Here is a 22,328-nt window from a genome sequence, read left to right as displayed (position 1 = left end):
CGACGAATTCCAAAGTCTATGTTTGCAATTGAAATCCCCGATCAGAAGGACCGAGTCTCCCATACTAAGTAGCGCCAAAATGTCGCTTTCTAATAATTGCCTAGACGGCGAACGATAAACTGAAGCTATAATTAAAGGCTGATGGCCTGTGAGGAATACCTGACACACCGACGCCTCGGCTGCTTCGAGAGACGGAGGGTCGAGTGGTATACAGTGTAAATTCTTCTTGTAATAAATCATAGTGCCACCACCGTGGGTGGCTCTATCATTTCTCACAATCCTGTAGTTCGCAATGCCAGGACTACGAACAGCAGGTTTAAGAAAAGTCTCCTGTATACATAAGATATCTATTTGATGGGCGTGCGCGAAGGCGCTCACAGCCTCTTTTTGGCGTTTGACACCGTTTGCGTTAAAGGTCGCTATTGACAGGGCTCTAGGTTTAATACGCGCGAGTTGCGAGTCAGCGGGCCGTGGGGTAAATCTATTTATGACCGCCATTGGAAAAATTTAAACCGCGACGAAGCCTTGAATGGCTTCGATGAGATCTATATGATCTATAATAACTTGAGCGCGATCGTCGGAACCGTTCGTGTTCCTAAGTTTCGCCGCGAGGACTTTGATTTCTTTGAAATCAAAACATCTAGCGAATCTTAGCACAAGTGCTAAGTCGCTAGCGTTAGAAGAGGGGGCGGGCGCGGCGCGGGAATGCGCGGGTGCGGGCGCGGGCGCGGCGCGGGAAGGCGCCGGGCGCAAGGGCGCGGTCGCGGTCGCGCCGGAAGGCGCGAGCGCGGGGCGGGGAGCCGCTACCTGAGGGGTAGGCGGCTGTACCGGTGCCGCGGCGAGGGCGACGACCGGTGTAGGTGCGGGTTTAAACCACGCATTCTCTTTAGGGAGAGGGGCGGGCTCGTATTGAGTAGGAGCCGGCTCCTTTTTATTGGAGGTGCGCTTTTTGCCTCCGCGCCTAGTGCGTCTGCGCGGCGCGCGGGAACATCCGCGATAGTTCGCGGGATGGCCCTGCGTCTCGCATAGCACGCAGCTTGGGGGCACAGCGGGATCGGGGACTTTGCGGGGACAATCCGCAGTCGCGTGATCGTCTAGGCACTTAACGCACCTAGGCCGCGCGAAACAATTGCGGGCAGAGTGCCCGTATAATTGGCAGCGATGACACTGCCCAATGAGACCCCTCGTATGTGGGGGTTCGACTCTGATGCCGGTGAGAGAACACACCGACCTCAGATTGAATATTTCCTTTCCCTCCTTAGTGAGGTCAAGGATGACTAACACGATATCGAATTTCGCTTTGGTACGCGAATTATAGAGACGGTGCGCCTGGCGCACGGGGTAGCCTTTGCTACGAAGGTCATCTAACACGAGATCGACTTCGATCTCTTTGGGAATGCCCTTGAGAACGACGCGCAATTGGCGCTCGTCCTCCAGGGCGTAAGAGTGGTACCCTATCTGGTACTCACGAAGGAAAGAGGTAAATTGTCGGTGTTCCGACGAAGACCTAACTTGGATTTTGATTCCAACCTGCGTTAAGCGCGCGGTGGAATATTGGACATTGTGGCTATTGAGCCACTGCGACACCTTGCCCCATTTGTGCTTATCTTGCACATAAATGGGCGGCGGGGGTTTAACGCGGGGCGCGCGGGGGGGTACATCCTCTTCCCGCTCAACCGCAGAGGCGGGGGCAGGGGAGGGGAAAACCGTTAAGTCGTTCGCGCGGGAACGCCGGCCGTCGGGTTTGTTCGCCTTTTTGGGCGGGGGGGGGGCCTTAGGGGCCCTGGCCTTACGCTTGGCCGAGCGCGATCCGACGGTCTCGAAACCGTCATCGTCCGAATCGGAGGACAGGCAAGTGCCCTCCTCCATCTCTACCTCAGTCTGGATCGGCGTAGGGGCACGAGAATGCTCCCTCGGCGGGGCGACTCCGAGGTCGCAAGGCCCACCGGAGAACAACGGCTCATCTACGGCACTCGGGCCGGCAGCTGAAGGCTGCATATCGGCATCCGGGCCGACCTCTGGCGCGCTAGGCGAGCTAGGCGCATCGTGTCGCGTTTGCGCGAACTTCATCACGGCGTTGAATGCCTCCCCGTGGAAGGTCTCTAAGTACCTCAGCAGCTCGGAGCTACTGAGGCCGGCCATGCTTTGTCTCTCCCCTCACCTTGCGGCGAGGGACGGGGTGTGTGCTTTAAAACTAACACTATATATAACAAGCAAAATCTACCGTCGGTGAACAGTAGGTGAGTACCTATCTAATAACAACTGTGTATTCACTTACTGAACAAACAATCCGGACGCTGGAAACGAGCGATGCGGGACTCGGCAACCACAGGGCAACGCAGCGCAGCAGGACGCCACGCAGCTCAGCAGTCGCAGGAATCCGCAGCACAACACTAATATAAATACAGTATCACTTCGACAAGGGATCGAAATAAATATAATAGCCCAATTGTGCGACCTCACCGAAGCAAGGCCGAATCGGATCTGAAGTGTATTTATTCTCCATTCAACGAATGTACTTAACGGAAAGTGGAGTATCTTAACACGAGGTTCCCTCTGCCCCGCCCTACCCTGGCTTATGCGGCTTGTACAGCGTGATAGACACTGCACTGATGAGTGTAGATAAGCTCTAAGAGAGGAATCCTTGAAATACCTTCGTTACCGGGAAAAACAGAATTTTCCATTTCACGCCCAACTGTCCACACGTAGACAACGTTGTGAGCGATGAATGATGATATATAAAAATAGTTATAATATAAATATCGTCTTGTTTCAAATTACTCTAACCTTTACGATTCCTAACTCAGGTATACTACACAAAAACAATACAATATGCTCGTTGGACACCAAAGGAACATTCGTCGAGCGGAAATTGAACAAGTAGGGGGGAGGACCAGAACTTAATAACGTTCCTTAGAGAAGCTTTTATAAGAACAAATATAAGCGAAGACAAACATAAAGCAGAGCTCGAGAGCTCGACGTCACGGTGCCGGGTCGCCGGGCGCGCCGCTAACGAGGATTTCTCCTACATCTAATTATTTCGGCCACGTGGAGACGCTTCCCTCAAAAACAACATTTTCCTTAACAAATGAAATTTCAATTTTTCGCATGATGCTATCTTTTTAATTATATCCTTTGATGTTAGACGCAGGAAGGCTTCGGGAGCTCCTGTAGGTGCCTATAGGTGCCTGTAGGTGTACGGGAGCTACGGACAGGTAAAGCGCTTCTGTTTTGTTATGTTTTCCTGTTCTAAGTGTATAAATAGCTTAAAAGCTTTGCCTTGTTGGAAAACAAAAATAATGAAAAAATAAAAACGGATACTTTTAATTCTGAAAAGGTTAAATACGATTTCAAAATAAATTAATCCCGGATTTAATACACTCAGGGCGCAAATTTATTTGATTTATTCAAAACCTGATGTTGAAATTTTTTTCGGTTGCACGCTGTATCCCGCACATAGCACGCTAGACGCGGGCCGCGGCGGGGAAAGACGGCGAGCGCGGGCGGTGCGCGTTGTACGGTATATACCGCACTCATATGAATACATTTAAATCACGTCTACTTTGTTAGGTACTCATATTAAAATAGTAAATTAATGTGAGACATATCGTCATTTTCTATATATTTGTATCTTCACGCAGTATCTCGTAAATAGAGATAGATTACATATTCATTTAATAATCCACATAATGTTGTCTAACAAAAATAAATAAAATAAATTATATAATCAACTAATAAGAATATTATTACATTAAAGATGAGTATAATATGTCAATTAACGAGCTCCTCGTTACAACGAATATGAGAATATAGAACAATATTAGTGAGTTTACGAATTGTAGGTTCGTGAATAAATATATATCTATGAAAAAGTCTAATGCAAATCTGATGAACACAAAAACGAAACATTACAACGTGGCTAGGTAACTACTTGTTGCAAAGGCAAAACTATGAAAAGTCGAGATATGGAAGTTATAGGGCGGGCGGCTCAGGGCGGCGGCCGCTGTCGCGCTTTTGTTCCATTTGCAAGACGTTTTTTTAAACCGTATGTCAAGTTGCAAGCTGAACTAACGAACTCTACTGTTTTCTTTGCTTGTATTTGTGGCTCGTGCTAGCTACTACTACTGCTACTACTAGTGGGACAATACTGCCTGTGGTTGTTACGTTAGTTGTCTATATTTGGTTTCATTGTACAAAACAAGAGTCTATATCATTATAATAGTAATGGATAAATAACCGCGTACTAACTTAGCAACAGTGTATCGAATGTTTAATATTAGGTACATTTTGAACAAAGGACATGGCCTCACCAATATTTTTGTATTACTTATAATTACTTGAATCAAATATACCGATCAAATCGTAAAACAAAATGTACTTTGTCCTCAGGGAGCCGAAGCCCAATAAAACAATGGGGCAATCAAGAAAAGACGTATTTCTCTTGCAAAAGAACAACAGAAGAAAATCACAAAAGTTTCGCTGAAAAGGAAAAATAAGCAGTTATAATGTAGTCGAGGAAAGTGGACGAACCCTTGAATGAATATTGAGGAGCTCGGAGTGTGCTCGTGCTGGCCGAATGAAAGTGATATCATTTACAATTCTATTACAATATTTAATGGCAGGTATCCTATAAGTTCTTATAACCAGCCCAGTAACATTCAGTGCATTTTAATGAAAATATATGCATAATTCAATTAAAAACATGTCCCCTTTATTTTTTATATTTTTAATTGGGCTTTTTACTTAAACTGTATTCAAAATATAATTAAATCTCAACATAGCTTCGACTAACCTAATATATAGCTAAAGTATAGTATTACCGCCGTACGTAGTACACATCGGCCGCTATCGCCGGTCACCTAGCTCCTGCGTCTCCACACGTCTGCCGCGAGCCCACAGCAGGTTTCGCTTTCATAAAAGCTGCCCCTGCTTGCTTCGGTCACCAACCCCCGACTTTCAATGAATAAAAAATAACATAATTTCATAAACTTATTATAGTTTATTTATAGATCAGGAACTATTGGATCGGAAAAGGCTAAAGGTTGATCAAGATTCAAATTAAAATTTAAAACACTTATGTTACATTACATTGAACCTAAAACTTATACTTTTGTTGATGAGCTTCAACGGCGGACGGATTTTGACCAGACATTTCATTAAATTTTCGTTACTAATTCTAAGATTATATACAAAAGGCCCATTTAAAAATGGTTCTGAAATCAATTACAATTACTGTAAAATAACAGCGTTAATCTCTGATAACGTTACATTGGCTCAGTCGCTTAGAGAGGAACTTCCATTAGCTAAATAGATTTCTCAAAGAAAGACACGTAAAACGTTCAATAGAGGCATTTGGCTTGAATGATTAGTTGTCGCCGGGCATTGTTCCCGTCATTAATTACCCGGGAACAATCGCAGCGGCCTAATTGATACATCTCCCGTACGCACTCCTGGCTGAAGAGCATTCATCATACTCCAGTTAAGTCCTTTGAACTTTTGAACGAAGGATCTGAAAGGTAGGATTTCTACCAAGATCAGCACTCTAATGCTCTGTATGTTAATTTGTATTATTTGAAAATATGTATTAGTTTTGTATGACAAAAATTAAAATATTTTTAAATTGAACTTATTGTGCACAGCAGGGAAGGTAGGGGAGCCCCGTGTTAAGACACTCCGTTCCCCACTTTCAGGAGTTCGAATTCTGGAGTCGGAGGAGGATTCTTTCGTGTTGAGTGGAATTTGTCGCGTTTTGCCTTGACACTAGAGCAAAGAAATGGAAATATAAGTTTAAATAAATATTTAATTTTTTCGAGTGAGGAGCGAACCCCCAAGCAGTCGCACTGTACTCCTCCGCCACGACGCGACGGTCTCACTCTCTAGACGTTCAAGGTTATCTAAAAATGGAATTGCTTTACAGCCATTAAGCTAGTAACGAACATTAAAATTTGACGTCATTATACTAATGGGTATTAGTTTTAACAACAGTTTTCTGGCTTTATAATGAAATATTCAAATAATTTTGTAACAGCTAATGAGTACCTACTCGTAGGAACTTTTTTAGCTTCACGCTGTATCACGCATATTATAGTAGGTAGGGAAACATGTTAATTGATAAAAACAAAACTTGATATCAGAGTGAAGACATGAATGTAATCTAGTAACTCGAGTAAGAATCGAACCCACGAACATCTCTTTATCATCCAGACGATGACCTCTAAAATATATGTGTGTTTATTATTATATATTTTTTTTATCATGTAATTTTAATTTAGGAAAGCACAGTATTAACAATTTAACTCAGTCAGTGTAAAAGTCACAATGAATAATATAACGTAATAATAGCTCGTCGCTCGTCGCTCGTCGCTCGTCGCTCGTCGCATGGCGCTCGCTTGTGGAAGAATTCCTTCCGATATTTGTTAAACGAGTAAAGGAAAACTGTCTCGGAATGCATTATTCATGCGCCCGCCGCCACCCGACACGTGCTGGCGCGACACTGAGACACTGCGACACTGACACTGGACATTGTGACACTGTGCAGGAGGGGTCAGCTACGCCGTCCATATAGGCTCGGTAAAAACTTTTCTTTTCCATACAAGTGTATTTTTAACCAAATTTTGTAAGAAAAGGAGGTTATCAATTCGACTGTATTTTTTTTTAATATACAAAATAAAACATAACTTCCTGTCAGACAAAATAGCTTGACGTCGATTTATATGCGGGTGGTTTGATTGTAAGTGCCTTCCGAGTATGTAATGATATGCCTAGTTGGCAACGATTATGTAAATATCACATATTCCGCGTATATGCGGAACCGCGGCCGACTCCGACTCCGACTCCGACTCCGACTCCGACTCCGACTCCGACTCCGACTCCGACTCCGACTCCGACTCCGACTCACACCGCGCTAATTTGATTACCGCGCGTCATAGTGACGCGATGTTGTTTCACAAACAATGACTATGGTGTTTTGTCGGACGTTCCCTGTTTTTGTGGAGGCCAATTAATTTATCAACATTTTGCATATTAGATACATTAGAGGCACATTCTATGTATATGTATTCCATTTGACAGCTATTGGCCGAATATATGTAAGAGAGACCATCAGACAGAGACAAGAGTGCGACTGTAAACACAGTGCTTATGGGTTCCATTCTTGAATTCATTGAATCCGATGAATTATTATTTATTAAACAGAATGGAGTGTTTTAACACTAGGTTAAACCTTCCCTGCTTTATGCAGAATACAGCGTGAAGCTGACGAAAAAATATACAAATATGTAAGTAATATAAGGATTCGCGGCCGGCCGTCGCTCGTAGTCGTTATTGAGTGACACCATTCGAAATTACTTGAAAAGGCCTCTCCCTCTCGTAATATGTCACAGTGCAAGTGTCGGTCGGCGACTCTCCTCGCCATATTAAATTCCAAAAGATGTGTCGGCATTGAGGTGACGAGGCAGCTATCAATCAGAGGCCGGCGGAGGGAGGTCCTGTGAGAATGGTCCGTGAGAAAGTGGTAATGACGTCAGTATAACGCCGAACTATGTATATAATATTAGCGTATTTCTAGTGTACATTAGTTATATACTACAATTTGCGTGTATGAAAATTTAATGTTATTCGCTGATGTAAAATATGTATAGGTTCGTTCAGATCCACTCAGCTCAGACCAGGGGCTGCAGTTGGGTTAGTTCTATTTAGTTATTTAATGTGGAATGAGTAAGCAATAACAAAAATAATAATACCACTTGACTAGTGTCTGGTAACACCACACCTGACACTTCACGACACTGTCGAGTGTCAACATGCAAACAACAGCGACACTCCCCCGACATCGTGTTTATACACTACTACTATATCGCCCTACTCGTACAATAGTATATTCAGAAGTATTCAAATACTCGTTACTGGATTAGTTTCATCGTTTTATTAAAAGTCTCACTTTTATTCGTGACGTCGCTCTCCTGGTGTTGTGCAATGAAGTCATCTCTGAAAGACATCGAAACGATTGACGTCACGCTTAATAGGTTTTTTTTATGGAAAAGACAAAGCGGACGAGCCCGTGTAATGCCACATGAACTATAGATGCGTTTTGAAGGTTCCCCAGTCGTATCGCGTGGAAGAAGGAAACCGCATTGTAGTGGAGTGCCACGTATTCAAGTAGTGTGGATGGTACCTGAGTTTATGAAGTACTGTGCGGCTATGATAAGTTCGGTTGAGAACGTGAGTGAGTGAGGAGACATCTCTACGCAAAGCCAATGTATCAAGCTTATCACAAATCATTGGTTCACCAACGATTGGAACGGCTCTACGTTATATGCGGAGTTGAGAATACTGTTCCATGTGAGGCCCAATCTTGGCGTGAAGTACTGTCTCGCTCTGCCCCAATTTCTTCGAGGCCAATTGGGTCTTGCTTTCCAGATGATCGCGATGATGTCAGTCGCTCGCAACGCTAAGGCCTAATGTGCTGATACTGGGCGCGGCTGTAAGGGGGAATTTTGGAAGAAATTAAGAGCGGTCTTCCACAAGTATGAGACTACGCCGATTGAGTAAAAGTGCCGAAATAAACGCGTTAGTACAAGTGTCCGCTAAGTCCGCAAGAGCTCATGTACTAAGCAGCTAAGGAGAGGTGCCATCTGGCCCGCTCTACTTGTGGATGCCCAAAGAGTATATATTTTATCTATAAATGGACTAAAAAATTAAAATTTGTCACATTAGATCCCACTACTACTACTACTACTACTAGTAGTAGTAACCACATACTTTTTAGTTTCATATTATCAAGACAACAAACACTTTTTTACTCTAATTCATTCATCCATAATTACCTTAGTGTTTAGCTGCAGTCGTTGACGGACAATATTTTCAAATAAAATATTTTTTTATTCATAGTTAATATTAAATCTCGTTGACATTTATGAAGGTTCATTCAAGCAACTTGTGTTATTTAATAAAAAGTAGGACATTTATAGAAACCACATAAAATATAAAAGCATTTTGGATATAAAACATGTTTTCGCACAAATGATAAAAAGACCGCCGCGAGGGTCTCGGGGAGTCCGTCCATTCAATATTACCAGATTTTATTTGTACTTCTACTTAGATTGATTTGCATTGACTTAATTTACTCCAAATAAAATTCAAGAGGAAAAGAGTCCGAGATCGTCCCTTTAAGCAGAAGTCGTTTAGGAAACGATTTTTATCGACGAACGAAGCCACCGGACTGTTTGCCGAATAAATGAGTTCGATTCATTCTCTACCGCCGGCCCCGGCCGGTGCGGGGCTGTGCGGGGCGGTCCGGGGCTGTCCGGGGCGGTCCGGGGCTGTCCGGGGCGCGGTGCTCCGGGACAAGGTAATAAAATGTGAGAGCGACAACGACAATAAAGAAAATATGAGGGACGACAAACAAGGTGAAGTCGAGATCTATTGTTACAAATGGTTACGGCGGCAATAACGCGCGCAGGTATTCAAGACCGCCTTTATACGCGGCGATAAATCCACGTAAGTACCTCCGGGACGCCTCGTCCTCCTCCTCGCTCCTCCTTCCCGCATTCCTACCTCACCTACTTGACAAGTGTGTGACTCGCACAAAACGCATATGTCCTCGATGACAAGCCGCCCCATGAAAGTAAGTTACATAGAAATCATTTCCGTACTTTTGTACTGTTTAAATATATAAATACTAATAAATACATAATATATAAACAAAAATATTCATATAATTTTTTTATTTAGACTATAATTCAGATTTCATAATTTAATTTAATAAATAAAATACAGAGGGTAATACCTTACACAGGTTTACTATCCAATAAGCAACGTGGTACATTGTTATTGAGGATAAAATACACAATGGAACAACTGTGTGTACGAGAGATATAAACATTTAGTTTTGGGGTTTAGAGTAAGTCACTTATGCTATACAATATGAAGAATACATCGAACATATTATAAAGAAATATATTTTTTTTTATTGTAGCATCACGCTGTATCCCGCAGAAGGCACTCGGCGGGATAGGCAGAGGGAACATATTAAGAGAATGTAAAATATTTCATTTCTTCGAGTGAAAATCGAACCCACTACCTGTCGCATTATGTGTGCCGCGGCAGCCTCGACGTGCTAGTGGTGTTACTGTTACATTGTAATGTCTTTAATTATATGTACATCTATTAATGTAAAAAGTTCCCTTAAAAATATTCGCTAATAGAACGGCAATATTTAGTACCGACCCAAAAAAGCCTCCCGGGAACCTATCTGAGACCACACGTGAGACGTGGCTCAATTACAAACAAATATTTGATGGAACTAGTACCTACTCGTATGTGCGTTCAATACGATGCTATAGTAAAACTTATTATGATTTATTTAGTACAATATATCTCTTTACAGTTGAAGTGCCCGTGTGTGTGTAGAAATATTTACTTGCATGTATATATTGTTTGTATACTAATGTTATACATACAGTTGAAGAGTTTGTTTGACTGTTCGCGCCGATCTCCGGAACAACCGGCTCGTTACTAAAATGTATTAAGTAAGGAGGAAAGCAATGGGACATATCATATCGCGTTATTCATTTCGATATAGCTCACTGATCCTGTCATAGTTGGCGCAGGTACGAAGCTGCAGGTCCTCCTCCTACCGTCCCTCCTACTTATTCATATACTTAGTAACATACAACATGAAGGATGGCGTACCGACAATAAAATTCAGTAAACCGATGAGTTTAATTTGCCGAAGAGGATAATCCTCTCTCGCGAGTTTGTTCACAGTTTATTGAACACGCTTGTATTACAATATCGATGTATATTATTTACATTATATGTGATATTTGACTTCAATTACTCTTCAATTAATATAATAATATTTATTTATTGCAAAAAAATGTTTAGTTCATAACAAATACAATTTAAGACAATAATAACTACAGTAGAATGTCGGAGTTATCTACAAATAATATTAATAAACAAGAATATACGTTTGTATAGTTAGTTAGTGTTTACGGTAACGTATTCTTAGTTACTAATTTTAAAAAAGTGTATAAAAAATATATTTGTACGAAAAGTATATTTGGTAACGAAGCAAGCAGCTGAGCGTTAGGTCCGACATTACAAATCTAGCTCGGAATTAAATTAAATTCTCAATAGAAATTTCCGAATAGCCTCGCTGTGCACGGCGTTGTTCTCATTCCGCACTCCCATTACAAAACAAATTTGTTTTCAACTCTGCATACACAAAGATCTCGCTAAAATTACTTCCAAAACAACAATGCCAACAAACCGCGACGGAGGCCGGAGAGCCCGGAGAGCGCGGAGAGCCGCGCCGCGCTCCCTCTCGCCGACCCACATATATGCTCATTCAAAAACTACACAATAAAAACCATATAATGTGAAACAATACGTACTTGTTTCAAAAGGAAACTGCAATTAAGCGTCCGTCGTAGAATGTGTGAGACGCGGCGTGACGGACTGGCATTGCAGCACTGGCGGGGAGGAGAGACTCCTCTTGATGGCCTTAGATATGGACTCAAAAATGTATTCCAAGAAATATCTCATTTCATTTACGTTGTTAGTCGTTATTTATTAAATTTGACGTAAATTATTACTTTCTATTTAAAGGTTCTCCTTTCTCCGTTAATCAGTGAATTCACAGACAAACAACTTGAGATAGATGGGATTTGTTCTTTGATAATTAACGAAGGTCTCCAAAAATGTAGTCTCTTCCTCCTGTATTGTGAATATTAGAAGAACTATACGACGATGATTGAACTGACCAAACTACTCGAGTTGGACCCTCATAACAATAGCAATTCTACGTGGCCTCTGGCCTCGTAGCACGCGGTCGTAGCCGGCACGAGGCCACGAGGCTAAGAGCCCAGCTACCTGGCGCACTCTAGTACGGTCTGATAACGTATTTATTGGCACTCGAGCGTCGCAACTGTCTTCAAATACCAGATCCGTTCCGAGCACTCGACGTTCATAAATATTATTCCCGAAGAGAAATATGCTCTTGTGAGTTGCCACTAGCCACATGAGAGTGCTTCAATGTGAACGATGTCATGTTGCTCACATTATGAATATTACTTATGTAATACTTTAGAATGGATTCATTTTTAGGAAATTTCTTTTTATTTTTTAACCGACTGCCGTAAGAAAGAGGTTATCAATTTGACTATATTTTTGTATGTATGTTGCCTGAGAGGTTTTGACTGGGTGAACTGATTATGATTCTTTTTTTTATTTAAACGCTGGTACTTCCCGTGTAGTCCGTTTTAATTTGACCAGACATTCACATTATGAAAACAATCTTAAATTTACATTAAATATTTGCGCGATAAATGGACGAATAACTCTATATCACGGAAGGAAGGAACACTTCAAGGACAGTTTGGTCAGGTTCAGATAAGGGATCCGATGGAAATCGGTTTCTTGTTAGGTTAAACATTATAATTATTATAAATTATGCAGATTTATTTGTGAGCTTATATTGAGATAAAGTACAGGACAATTGTTATTTGAAATTATCCGATTTCAGTTACATTTCCCTTCTAAAGTAAAGGTGCGATAAACAAATCGATGAATATTGAATAGATAAATGTAACTTGTAAAATGCTTATTACAATTTTTAAAAACACACTAAAACTACACAATAAAAACTTTAATAGCGATACGTACTCACGGACACACGAGCTGCGGCGGTCGGCACTTCAATGTTCACTAAACTACCACGACTGTGTAAAAGTTACTCATATTTATGTACAAATGTAAAACTACTTTCTCGTGTATATCATAATAAAAGTAAGTATTTGTCGTCACTACAGTAGCGTAATGCCGGCGCGGCACCGCGACCCAGCACGCGACCTCACGCGGCGGCGGTCGGCGCACACTGCCGGCCGGCCGCCGCGCGGACCACGCTGTGCGCGCGCACCGTGCCAGCACTACGCGGACACTACGCGAACACTACGCAGACACTACGCCGACGCCGGGACACTACGGCAGGCAGTGAGTTTGTACCGTCGTAATCAATTGGATGTCAAACTGATAAGTCATCTCGCAGATGCGAAGTGTACTAGTGTAAAATAATAAAACATATCAATGTTAGTAACGTACCTCCGACTCTTTCGAAACTTAATCTTGACTTAAAATTAATTTTTAACAAAAAAAAACCGACTTCTAACAACGAACTAAAAGTGAAAAATAATTTCACAAAGATTTTATAATTTTGAAGTCGGAAGTTCACTTCACTTCACTGACCTGGTCAAATATTTTATGATGGAAAAATACATTTTGTGCCAAGTTAGGCACTTCATTTGTGGCCTAAAGCGGAATAGGAGCATTGTATGCGCGTCGCGGGGTCGCGGCGCGGCGCGGCGGGGGGTGTCGGCGACTTATAAAACAAACAAACTGTGGGTACATACATATGCGAGTCGCCGCGAGTCATTTGGGAGAACACCCCTCGTGTGCAGTAGCGCCCAAACCGCAAGTGTACAGGCGGCCGCGGGTTGTACAGATAACGATGTTTTTATAACTTTATCCTGTAGCGAGATATACGAGTATGTGAAGAACCCAGTTTTAACACATACTCGTACTTTCCATCCCGTTTTGGAGATCTCGCGTGTTGAGTGGTGAAATTCAGCGACACGCTTTGTCGAATAAGATAGGATTGGACTCACCTGCCTGAGAGTTCCGTATCAATTTTGTGATTAGTTTATTGGTCAACAAGTTCACAAACCTAAGATTGCCGGTGTGTGCATTCATTTTGTATTATAACATGAAAGTAAGCTTGTCATAGTTTTCGTCTGTAATATAAGTAGGTACAAATTTCAAATTTGTGCTGCAAGTTCTGACTTCTTACCAAATTTCGTTATTATAGGTCTACGGGAAATACCTTATAGGTTTTGATATTAAGTTAACAAATTTATGTTTGCGGCTGTTTGCATACATTTTGTATGGAATCAACTACGAATAAGTTTGTAATGATTTTTATAGTGTAAAATATAACTATGTACCTAATTACCTATAAATGTTCACTTCTCGGTTTCGTTTTGTTTGTATCATAATTTTTCACTTCGTCCCCAATTTCGTACCTGTAGGTTGTGAACCTAAGTTACTCCAGTTCTAAGGTTTGATTGTGTAGCGTATTTTCTAAAAAATGAATCCCAATATAAGTGGTCTTGACAGGCGGACAGACGGAAAACAAATTGGTCCTCTTTTTTTGAGATACGAAACCCTAAAAAGACAAAATGTTGCTGTTTTTATTGAAAACGTTATCAAGTGCGGTGATAGCTCCCCCTCTCGCCCCTCTCGCTGCCGCAGTCGGGGCGCGGGTATCTTGCGAACAAACAAACGTACAACAATTAACTAAGATAAATAAGGGCAATTTGTTTGCTTAAAATTTTACCAGTTCAGTGGTTTTTTGTTGAATCTTATCTTGAGACCGCCGACGCCACCGTGCGGGGGCTTATGTTTACAAGCACAAAAGGCTTGAAAGTTATTTTTTTTACTTATCGAGTTAAATATTATAAGAGGCCTGTCGTAGCGCACGCGGAACAGGATGTGGGTTTGCTTCCCGCTCGAGATAATTTATTATTTTTATTTCTTCGCTCTGGAGCACGGCGTTTATTTCCGCCACGGAAAATCGGGGGAAAGTGAGGGACGGAAGTATCTGAATAGGAACGGTGTGTAGTATCTTAAAAAAGTTATATACATCGTCCTAGCGTTGAGGTTAAAAGTGAAAAAATAATCTTAAAGCATACTTGTAGTCCCTGCGCGGCTTCACTCGTTTCTTTTTTATTTAATGTTACTTAAGTATATTAAGGAAAATGGGTGGTTATTTTAGTATGGCTGTCTATACTAGTGTTATACACTTAACGAATTGTAATTTTAATCTTTTGGGATTTTATTTGATATTGCTCGCAAAATTATTGTATTAGTGTTAGAAATAGAAAGCGGTTAGCGTTTTTTTAAAAAAAACACGTTAAAAGCAGTCGTCTATATATTTCCAAAGTACTTGGATTTACACAACTGTGGTACTAAGGTTCGACGTAATTACAACAAGTGACATGTATCACTCAATAACAACACTATACACTAGATACCTTCCAATCAGGGCTTCCGCCTACAAGCAACTGTTCCCGTTTGACACAATTCCACTGCTTTCAATGTCCTTTTCACCTAAATCTACCCACTTTTACACGAGTACGCTTACATTATGAGTTATTCCATCCCTATCTAAGTACGCACAGTAAACTCACTTCCAGGTAAATCCCCACACTGTGGGAATCCCGGAAGAAACAGCCTGTAGCTATCAGATAGATATATTGTTATTTGTCCCAAATGCACTTGATAAAAAAAACAATGATTGTTATTTAATATAAAATATATTATGATATTTATTTGTTTAACGTCCTTCATTAAAATGATATTTTTTGTACCTTTAAGTAGCCACCAATGGGAGGGAGCAATGAAACTTTGTTGTCAATCAAAGAGGTCTTCATATCATATCTTCATAAAAAAAAATAAACAAATGCTAAATGTTACAACGGAAGGGGCGCCACTGTGCCACGGTTCGCATCGTTCTCTGTAGTATTTTACGTTTTAAAAATTGAATACGAGTTTATAGTCATTAAAAAGAAGACAACTGTTGGAAGATACCAAGATAGACGACATATGTTGTGGATACGGACAAATAACCAGTGAAAGACGTTTTATAGTGAAATAAAAAAAACGGACCGTTAGTTGTGTTGTCTTTTAAAAAAATTTTTTTTTTTCAAAAATACAACATTTAAAGTGACCAAACTCGTGAAACTGTGACTTGTACGAGCTAAACATAAGTGTTGTGAGCGAAAAAAGGAAATATATAAATATTTAAAGAAACTTTACGAAAAATTTGCAAATAAATAACTTATTTACGCAAATACCGCCATCTCTTGAAGTAACGAGAACTAAGTAAACGATAAACTTTGTTATTGGAATACCAGTTCGAAATCGAGCCACAAGAGTTCGCTACTAGACTGAAGACATTACACATTATTACATTATATGGTATTTTATTATTCTTAAGTAAATCTCCAATTAAGAATTAATAAATAAATAAACATGGAGGAAGTCTTATGTGTTTTACGGAAAATTCAGAAGGAACTAGACGAACAGAAAACAATGATTTTAAAAAATGGAGAAAAAGTAACACAGAATATTGATAGTATACTTGAAGAGAAATTTAAATCCTTAGAAGAAAAGTACGAGAACCTCAAAGTTAAACTGGATAATCAAGAAAAAAGATTATATTTCTTGGAAAAACAATCTAGAGAGAGAAATATAATCTTATTCGGGCTGGAAGAAACTGAATCATCATACTCAAATTAAAAAAATACCTTAACTAGTTTTATTAATAAGTACTTTAATATAAGAGTTGATCAGAGGGACATACAGGAAGCTAGAAGAATAGGAAAAAAAGGAGATAGACCTAGACCAATAAAAATCACACTTTTAACACTTGGGACTAAAATAAATATACTAAAACAGAAGAAAGAACTTAACAATACTACGTACTATATAAAAGAAGACTACCCACAGCATATTCTGAAGAAACGGAAAGAACTACAAGAGCAAGCAAAGATTGAAAAAGAAAAAGGAAACTCAGTGATCATGGTATACGATAAATTAAAGATTCTCAACAAAAATCTGAGCTCTCCAACCAAAAACCAAAAAAAAATTACCAGCTCACCACAAAGTGGCCACAACAAGGAACCGAACACACGGTTCCCTAAAAAGAACAAGACTAGGAGCAACTTACACAGATCGTCCAGCCGTGCTGAGGGGCCAGTAAAACCAGCTTTAGTGAACTTCTTTAGCGGAAGAAACTCAAACTACCCCCCAAAGAACCCTGAAAATACAAACAACGTCTTGTAGCAATTAACACCCCTCTCTCACATAGAAAAACCAGAAAAAATAACAAAAAACAAAATAATTCTTCCAATCCGGCCGGTCACCGTGGAAGATCAAGACCAAAACCCTTCAAAGTAATCAAAAATACCTAACAAAATAAAACCCAACAATAAGATATACATAATAACATACAATGTTAGATCTCTCTCATCTTACGAACGCCTTCTCGAACTAAATGAGGCACTAAAAGAAATAAAATATGATGTTATTGGCTTATGCGAGATGAGACGCGCTGGTAATAAAATAGAAGAGTATGAAAATTTCATTTTGTTCCATACCGGACTTAACCCTGGCATATATGGTATTGGATTTTTAGTAAAGAAAAATCTCAAAAATAATATTGAAAGCTATATTGGACTTACAGAAAGAGTAGCACTACTTAACATGAAATTTGAAGATGTGCAAATGTCCATTATACAAGTCTATGCACCTACAGAAAAAGCAAGCGAGGACGAAATTGAAAAGTTTTACGTGACAATTAACAATGCATTAAAGTTAGCACATAAGTTTTACATTGTAATGGGAGACCTAAATGCAAAAATAGGACATCCCAAACAAGAAGAATATCTTATCACGAAACCAAATGGGTACGGAATAAGAAACACAAGAGGACAGAGATTAATTGATTTCGCCATAGAAAACAAGCTCGCAATCTTAAACACTTATTTTAAGAAAAAAACTAAAAATAAATGGACCTGGCAGTCACCAGGCGGCAACTACAAAAACGAAATAGACTTCATACTATCAAACAGACCACACATTTTTCAAAATATAGAAGTTTTAAATATTAATTACCCATCTGACCACAGACCAGTTAGAGCAACAATAATGCCACATTACTTAAAGAAGAATAGAAGTCAATATAAAAATCAATGTGCATCCTTAAAAAACGAAGAAGAAATAATAAAATATAAAGAGTGTCTCTTGTGTTATAAATCTCATTATCCTCTAGATTTACAAAAAGATCCGTGTATACAAACATATTATGACAACTTAGTGAAAATCATCACTAAAAGCTTACATGCCGCGCGAAGCACTCACAAAATAGTCGGTATCAAATCAAAAGTTATGTCGAAACAAACGTTATCCTTACTGAAAAGAAGACAAGAGCTTCAAAAAACAAAGTATAAAACCCGAGCAATGAAAAACAAACTCGCAGCTCTTTACAAATTAGCGAGCAAATATATAAAAAACGATTATATCAACCATAGATATAACACTATCCACAAACATCTAAAGCAAACAGGAAGCACAAAAAAAGCTTACAAAGAGCTTAGGACGAATAAAACCTGGATTGATGGTTTAAATCGTAACGGTATAAGATCATACAATCGAAGAGACATAATCTCAATTGCAACTGATTTTTATAAGAGCCTCTACCGTCAACGAGCGCCCTCAAATGATAGTGTCTATAATAATAATAACCCCGTAATGACCAACACAAATGATATACCTAGAATCGAAGTGAGCGAAGTCGAAAGCACATTGCAAAGTTTAAAAACTGACAAAAGCCCCGGCCCGGATCATATAACTAATGAAGCATTAAAAATTGGCTCTGTAACGCTAGCCTTGCCACTGACAGAGCTGTTCAATGGAATTATAAAAACTGGTGTAACTCCCACTCAGTGGTCAGAATCACACATTATCCTATTATACAAAAAAGGCGATCCAAAAGACATAGGAAATTATAGACCAATTAGCATGTTATCCAGTATTTACAAGCTGTTCTCCTCATTAATAAATCAGAGAATCAGCAAAACACTTGATGCAAGTCAATCGGTAGAGCAGGCAGGCTTCAGAAAAAGCTATTCGACAATAGACCATATTCACACTCTAGAGCTACTAATACAGAAGTATCAAGAAATGAGGAAACCACTCTATATTGCCTTTATCGACTACCAAAAGGCTTTCGATACAGTATCGCATGACAGCATATGGCATTCACTGACAACACAGATGGTGGAAGATAAATATATAAAAATTATAAAGAGCATATATGGAAACAGCAAAAGCAGGATAAAAATTGGAAACAACCGGACCTTGGTTTCCAATACAAAGAGGAGTAAGGCAGGGAGACCCACTGTCTCCAAAGCTATTTATAGCAATTTTAGAGTCAATTATAAATCAACTTGACTGGGAAAAACGTGGCTTAAAAATTAAAAACGAATATTTAAGCCACTTAAGATTTGCAGATGACCTAGTATTGCTATCCGAGTCAACCTCAGAATTACAAAGCATGATAGAATCACTCAACGAAGTAAGTAAAAAAATTGGTCTGGAAATGAACAAAACCAAAACCATGTTAATGACAAACAGCATCAAAAGAGATATTACAGTAGAAGGTATACCGCTTGAATATACAGAACAATATATATATCTTGGTAAACAAATTTGTTTTGAGCGAATAAGTAACGATTTAGAAGTGGAAAGACGAGTGCAGCTTACGTGGAACAAATATTGGGGCTTAAAAGAAATATTTAAGAGCAAAATGTCAGTTGAAGTTAAAACACATGTCCTGAACACCTGTCTGTTGCCATGCTTATTATATGCTTGCCAGACCTGGAAATTTAATACAAAAACAAAAAGAAAAATATTAACTTGCCAGAGAGGTATCGAACGCAGTATGCTAAATATCAAGAAAATGCAAAAGATAAGACATACAAAAATTAGAAATTTAACAAAATCCACAGATGGGCTAGTTAAAGCACTAACATAAAAATGGAAATGGGCCGGCCATGTCGCGCGTCTACAAGACCAAAGGTGGACGAAAAAAGTAACAGCTTGGCCGGGACCACACGGACAACGTAGAAAAGGGAGACCCCACGCTAGGTGGGAAGATGACTTAATCAAGATAGCTGGAACAAACTGGACACAAAAAGCCCAGTCAAGGGAAGACTGGGCATCTTTGGAGGAGGCCTTCACCTGCACAGGGGTTCTTGCTTAATACATATACATCAATAGATATAGTTATATAAATAAATGAAAAAGCAATTTTAAAAACAATAATAATAAAAGCTAAATGGAAGAAATAATAAATAAATAAATAAATAAATAGATAATAAATATATGATTAGATATAATAAACGCACTAACAAATTTACTAACTACAATATGCTAGAAAACAACTAAAACTAAAACTAACAGAAAAAATTGTATTTATATTCTACGAAATGTAACTACCAACTAAGAATGCAAGAAATAAAAGACTTTTTATTTTTATTTTTTTATTTTATTTTTATTTTTTTATTTTTATTTTTTTTATTATTTTATTTTATTTAAATGTTACAACATCACCATATTTTTAAATTTTAACACTATATATATAGTTTATATGGACATACCTTACTTACATATGATATATAGGTAATCAAGTATAGTATCATTATTACATGCGCGGTGCACCTCCAGGTAGGAGCAGCTGAAGAAACTGAAATAGAAACGTTTTAGGTACCAAATTTAAAAAAATAAACTGATTTTTAAAAAACACATTCTCTTTATAAAACAAGTGCAAATATCTTATTTTTTGAAATAAAACATCTCTCTTTTCAGCAAACCGCTGTCCACTTGGTTGTGAGCTCACAGCACTCTGTCACGCTGATGGACGTGGAGGGCGCTCGCCGTGCCGGCGTGACGGCGTGGCGGTGACGCTCTCGGGTACATTCCTGCTCACTTCGGTCACGGCCAAGTTCACTTTACGTTGATTTTATAACTTTACCTGACCCCTAAACTCAGTTCGCTTTCAATTTTTCACCGCTGATAATAAAACAGTTTTAAAGTTTGCTCAGAAATTGGCGCAGTTGAAAGTCTCGAAGTCCCCCTCTATACAGGGTCGGCGGCAGTTTTTGCAATTTGAGTACGAGAAAGTTGGTCTGGTGTCAGCGCCCCGCGCCCCGCCGTAGGTACTACATCGCACTCATTCAACAAATACTCAAGTAATACATTAATATAATCATTTTCAAGTAAACAGATTGCTGTAATAGTACTTTTTTAGAAAACATATAAAACGTAGCAAGATTCGAACCTGCGCCTATTGAATACATATTTAGTAGAGATAGAAGATACCAAATGGATATGGGAAGGCGTATTGCTGCCGATGAAGGAGTTAACGCATTGATGAGCATATCTGCAGTGCTGGCACGGCGCGCGGCGTGCCTCCCGAGCGAGACAGACGTGGGCCCGCTTTTCGTGATATTTTTAATAAGTAACAATTCCATAGATAATAATGCCATTTTTTCACGAGACACAATTTGAAACGTGGGTATTACAAAAGAAGAATGAAAGAAAGATGAATTCCATGGAGATGCGATCTCTTCGTAGGATATGCGAAGTTAGTTAATCTGAACGAACTCGCAATGAAGAGATACACAGAATGGCAGGTACTAGCGAGGATGTCACGGTCAGAATGAAGAAGTGAGTGAGGGGTAAGAGAGGTAGGACAAGAAGCAACAGAAATTTGTTGTAATATATTTTTACGCTTATAAATTTTTCATTGTAGCTTGAAGAGAACGTATGGCTTAGTGGTCAGAGCGCTTAGGTGGTTTCCAAAAAGCACAGACACAAATCCCGCCACGTATTTACGAAAAAAACTACACCCAGCTCGGTTGAAACTGGCGAAAAGCGAAAGAAGTATGTCTTAATTCAATTAGGCTAGACTCTTATAAAGAAAAATAAGTAAATAAAATGAACTAAGATTTAAAAAAGGACATACTCTACAAAGTGCGTCACCCCCGCACCCCGCAGCGTTGGGGGCGCCCCTCTTTACGACTCATATGAGCTCTTTAATTAATTGCCAATGGATTTTATAAAATGATGGCAATTGTTTTTATATTAGCTAAGTACTCGTATAAAATTTTCAAATAATTAAATGCATTTCATTTTATTACAATCTTTTTTTGCTGTCCGTTTAGAATGCACTAAGCGGCCGGTGGTTGCAGGTGAAATGCAATAAAGCAGCGTGCGCTTCACTGCCTACTCTCGGACAAGACGCTAAACAAAAAAAACAGTCCAGTGCTTGTTTCACGGAAACCTCACCGCCCGTCGAAGCCAATCGCGTACCAAAGCCCCTCACCCCCTCCCACAGCCCCCGGCCCCCGGCCCCCGTAGACCCCCCACCTCCTGGTAGACGGAGCGCCCATCTGCTCCCGCTTGCCGCTTCCTTCTAGAGAAATGAAAAATTGACTTATATCCGATTTGATTATAGGATTTTTAAACATAAATATCTGTTTTATAACTCGGCCCCAACGATCTTATCTGAAACAACCACAAATAAGGAAGTTAAAAGTTACGTTCTATTTCCAAGATGTTTTTATTGCGTAGATGTATGTTGTCGTACAACATATACTACATTAAAATAGTTAATTAACGTTTTAATATTACGCAAGGCGCGT

At 39.7% G+C, this 22,328-nt stretch overlaps 2 protein-coding genes across 2 annotated transcripts in view; one reads left to right on the top strand and one right to left on the bottom strand.

The window, feature by feature from the left end:
- LOC146540224 (TWiK family of potassium channels protein 7-like) overlaps positions 1–12,893 on the bottom strand; it is a 76,258-nt gene extending 63,365 nt beyond the window's left edge. Inside the window, exon 1 of the mRNA XM_085197715.1 lies at positions 12,670–12,893. The gene's annotated coding sequence lies outside the window, so the exon portion shown is untranslated. The remainder of the gene's footprint in view (positions 1–12,669) is intronic.
- On the top strand, positions 12,823–22,103 carry LOC146540223 (uncharacterized). The gene is made up of 6 exons (XM_085204726.1): positions 12,823–12,996; positions 16,519–16,814; positions 17,082–19,003; positions 20,491–20,595; positions 20,951–21,111; positions 21,849–22,103. The coding sequence occupies exons 1-6, from the start codon at positions 12,823–12,825 to the stop codon at positions 22,101–22,103; spliced, it is 2,913 nt and encodes a 970-aa protein (XP_085060852.1).
- Positions 22,104–22,328: the final 225 nt, after the last annotated feature.

Source organism: Heliconius melpomene, chromosome 2, assembly GCF_056956725.1.
Source record: "Heliconius melpomene rosina isolate 202511_hmr_F chromosome 2, ASM5695672v1, whole genome shotgun sequence".
Taxonomy (NCBI): domain Eukaryota; kingdom Metazoa; phylum Arthropoda; class Insecta; order Lepidoptera; family Nymphalidae; genus Heliconius; species Heliconius melpomene.
This window is presented reverse-complemented; position numbering and strand designations above follow the sequence as displayed.

Excerpts from the sequence above, each read along its gene's own strand:
- LOC146540223 (XM_085204726.1), top strand. The coding sequence starts at position 12,823 with ATGCCGGCGCGGCACCGCGACCCAGCACGCGACCTCACGCGGCGGCGG. Across the intron at positions 12,997-16,518 it reads CCGGGACACTACGGCAGGCA|AAGAAAGAACTTAACAATAC; the intron begins GTGAGTTTGTAC and ends ATACTAAAACAG. Across the intron at positions 21,112-21,848 it reads GCCTCCCGAGCGAGACAGAC|AATGCACTAAGCGGCCGGTG; the intron begins GTGGGCCCGCTT and ends CTGTCCGTTTAG.